The 3650-nt window shown below is 45.3% G+C and overlaps 1 protein-coding gene across 3 annotated transcripts in view; it reads right to left on the bottom strand.

Annotated features, from left to right (window-relative positions):
- The window catches only part of QRICH1 (glutamine-rich 1), a 77011-nt gene that overhangs the window by 51664 nt on the left and 21697 nt on the right, over positions 1–3650 (bottom strand). For all 3 annotated transcript variants that reach the window (XM_011939122.1, XM_011939123.1, XM_011939124.1), the window contains one exon: positions 664–993. In XM_011939122.1, the coding sequence (XP_011794512.1) occupies positions 664–972 (309 nt within the window). In that variant the 5' untranslated portion in view covers positions 973–993. The remainder of the gene's footprint in view (positions 1–663; positions 994–3650) is intronic.

The following is a 3650-nucleotide window of genomic DNA, read 5'->3' as shown; positions in this document are numbered from 1 at the left end:
CAAAAAAAAAAAAAAAAAAAAAATTAGCCGGCTGTGTTGGCGGGCGCCGGGAATCCCAGCTACTCAGGAGGCTGGGGCAGGAGAATCCATCCAGGGCCACAGTGCAAGACTCCATCTCAAAAAAAGAACAAACAAAGAAATAAAACAACCCAGGTACAATGACATGGCAGCACCACAGAGTGTTGGTTGGCCTTGGAAAGCCAGTCCCCCACCATTACTGACATCGCCGCCAGTGGGGTCATGTGCCAGGACCGGGTTCCAGCGCAGAGAGCCCCTCATCCTGGGAAAACGGGTGCTGTCAGAAAGGTGGTCGCCTCCTCACTCATCACGCGAGGCACGTTGAACCTGATGCTAAACAATTCATAGATGACCTGCTTCTGGGTTGGGGTTTCCTAGGTAGCTAAGCATATCCCTGGCGGCAATCTATTTCAAAGTCAGCCCTTGACACTGGGGTTTGTTTTAAAAAAAAAAAAAACTTAAATAAAAAGGAGAAAATTTTTAGTACACATTAACTTTGAAAATCTTAGTGTTAAATAGTTTCAGAGTCCCCCCTTAATGAAAATAACCTGTAACATCCATACACATGTGGTGATCCCACTAACTAAAACACTGACAACAAATAAAGTACACTAAACAGGCTGCACCTCAGCATTTCCCATATACCTGAACCTGCTGTGGCTGCTGAACCTGGATCTGCTGTTCTTGCTGGGTTTGTGGCTGAACACTGGTGGTGACTGGACAGGCAAGTTCAAGCAAAGACCCAGCCACTTCGGTGCTGTCTGTGTATATGCAGTTCCCACCCTGTTGGTACACCATGGTAGTGGTGGCTGTCTGCTGGAACTCCTGAAGGGCTTCTGGCCCCTTAGAGGCCAGTGAGTCCAGAAATTCCTTCATCCTGTGTTGCGGGACAGACCGTGCCTTTACTCGGATGTATTCTTCAAAGGAGATGGTGTTCTCCAGGGAATTATTCATATTGCAGAGTCCTTAGGGTTCCTAGAAATAAACAGAAGTCAAAATTATGTTACTGTTTTTAGCAGGAAATGCCCAGAAACAATTACCCTTGCACAAGACTGGAATATATTCAGGGCAACTGTATACATATACAGTAAAAAAATAAAGTTTTATTATACCACCTTATTTTTTCAATTAATGGATGTTTGAAAATTATTTCCATTAACATTTCTTAAATAAAACTATTACACTGAAAACAAAAAACAAACACATGCTTCACAATACTGGATGAAACAGGCTGAAAACACATTTCCCACCTAGCACTAGGTCAATCCCATCTTCTGTGCAGAGCCAAGCACTGGACAGTAAATGTCACATGCAAAACTGCTCTGTGACCATCACAGAGAGGACACCAAGCAAGGAGGAAGAAGCTAGGGGCAGGGATTCCTATGGATATGTTTTATTTCCAAGCATTTCCTATAGCAGAGATAGGTATGCCACCTAGTTGTGGCAAGACACAAGAGGCAGAGGATATGTTCTTCATCTCCCATCAGAAAAACCAAAAATCCTATTTTGCCATATGCTGCTCACATTCTTTTCCAACACAGCTTATTGGTTAAGAGCATGGACTCTGGAGCCGAGCCACCTGGGTTCAAATCCCAACTTTATGTTTCCTTCATTATTGAACTCTAGAAAAGTCTATTAACCTTAGTTTTCTTGTGAGTAAAATGGGGATACAATAGTACTTACCTCACAGTTGACACGAGGATTAAATAAGGCATTTAGAAAATCACCTAACACATAGATAGCACTACATAAATGTAACTAATACTATTAAAATAATTCTGGGAAAAAAACGTAAATAGTGCTTTAAATATCCAGGTCACTACTAAAATTCAGAAATAAATTCTACAAGTTTTCCTCAGATATTTATTTACCTTAAGAATTAACCTGGCCGGGCGCGGTAGCTCAAGCCTGTAATCCCAGCACTTTGGGAGGCCGAGACGGGCGGATCACGAGGTCAGGAGATCGAGACCATCCTGGCTAACATGGTGAAACCCCGTCTCTACTAAAAAATACAAAAATCTAGCCGGGCGAGGTGGCGGGCGCCTGTAGTCCCAGCTACTTGGGAGGCTGAGGCAGGAGAATGGCGTGAACCCGGGAGGCGGAGCTTGCAGTGAGCTGAGATCCGGCTACTGCACTCCAGCCTGGGCGACAGAGCAAGACTCCGTCTCAAAAAAAAAAAAAAAAAGAATTAACCTGCAGATGTAGACAGTTAACTCTCATTACCTGAGGGACAAGGGTGCAATCTGTGGACTGCTGACCCCTGTCGCTGCTACCTTTGTACCATCCTCCCTTGATCAGCCAGACCTTCAGAACAAAAGTAGCAGCAGGATGAAAGAGTAACAGAAACCAAGCAAACGTTTTTGCCAAAAAGGATTCTCAGATAATTCTGAATGTCTGGAAAGGTGATTTGTTCCCTTGAGCAATCAAGCTAGATATACTAGACTGACCAGATGCTCTACCTTACGTTACAGATACAAAATATGTGGGTTAAGCATCTCCTTTCTTCTACCTAGGCTCTAAATTCTTGGCAGATAAGACTATGTCCTGGTTCTCTCCAAACAGCTCACCCATGTTAGTTGCTTCATATATACCTGCTACATTTGAAATTCAATGTGGAACAGGAAGAATTATGATTTTTTTTTCTTTTTTTTTTTTGAGACAGTCTCATTCTGTTGCCCAGGATGGAGTGCAGTGGCACAATCTCGGCTCACTGTAAGCTCCACCTCCTGGGTTCACCCCATTATCCTGCCTCAGCCTTCTGAGTAGCTGGGACTACAGGCACCCACCACCACATCCAGTTAATTTTTTGTATTTTTAGTAGAGACGGGGTTTCACCATCTTAGCCAGGATGGTCTTGATCTCCTGACATCGTTATCTGCCCGCCTCGGCCTCCGAAAGTGCTAGGATTACAGGCATGAACCACCACGCCCAGCCTTTTTTTTTTTTTTCAGATGGAGTCTCCCTCCGTCACCCAGGCTGGAGTGCAGTGTGGCGTGATCTCGGCTCACTGCATCCTCCCAGGTTCAAGTGATTTTCCTGCCTCAGCTTCCCAAGTAGCTGGGACTACAGGCACCCACCACCATGCCCAGCTAATTTATGTATTTTTAGTAGAGACTGGGTTCTGCCATGTTGGCCCAGCTGGTCTCAAACTCCTGACTTCAGGTGATCTGCCCGCCTTGGCCTCCCAAAGTGCTGGGATTACAGGTATGAGCCACCCGATTCTCTCTGTAATATCCATAGCTTCATGGACTCAAGCAATCCTTCCACCTCAGCCTAGGCAACATGGAGAAACTCCATCTCTACAAAAAAATACAAAAATTAACTGGGTGTGGTGGCATGCACCTGTAGTCTCAGCCACTAGGGAGGCTAAAGTGGAAGGATTGCCTGAGTCCAAAGATCTAGGCTGCAGAGAGCCAAGATCACTCCAATGCACTCTAGCCTAGGCGACAGAACGTAACTCTGTCTTAAAAAAAATAAAAATTGGCCGGGCGCGGTGGCTCAAGCCTGTAATCCCAGCACTTTGGGAGGCCGAGACGGGCGGTTCACGAGGTCGGGAGATCGAGACCATCCTGGCTAACATGGTGAAACCCCGTCTCTACTAAAAAATACAAAAAACTAGCCGGGCGAGGTGG

Source organism: Colobus angolensis, unplaced genomic scaffold (assembly GCF_000951035.1).
Source record: "Colobus angolensis palliatus isolate OR3802 unplaced genomic scaffold, Cang.pa_1.0 Scaffold18, whole genome shotgun sequence".
NCBI classification, from domain to species: domain Eukaryota; kingdom Metazoa; phylum Chordata; class Mammalia; order Primates; family Cercopithecidae; genus Colobus; species Colobus angolensis.
The sequence above is the reverse complement of the archived record's forward strand: the minus strand, read 5'-3'. Positions and strand labels throughout refer to the sequence as shown.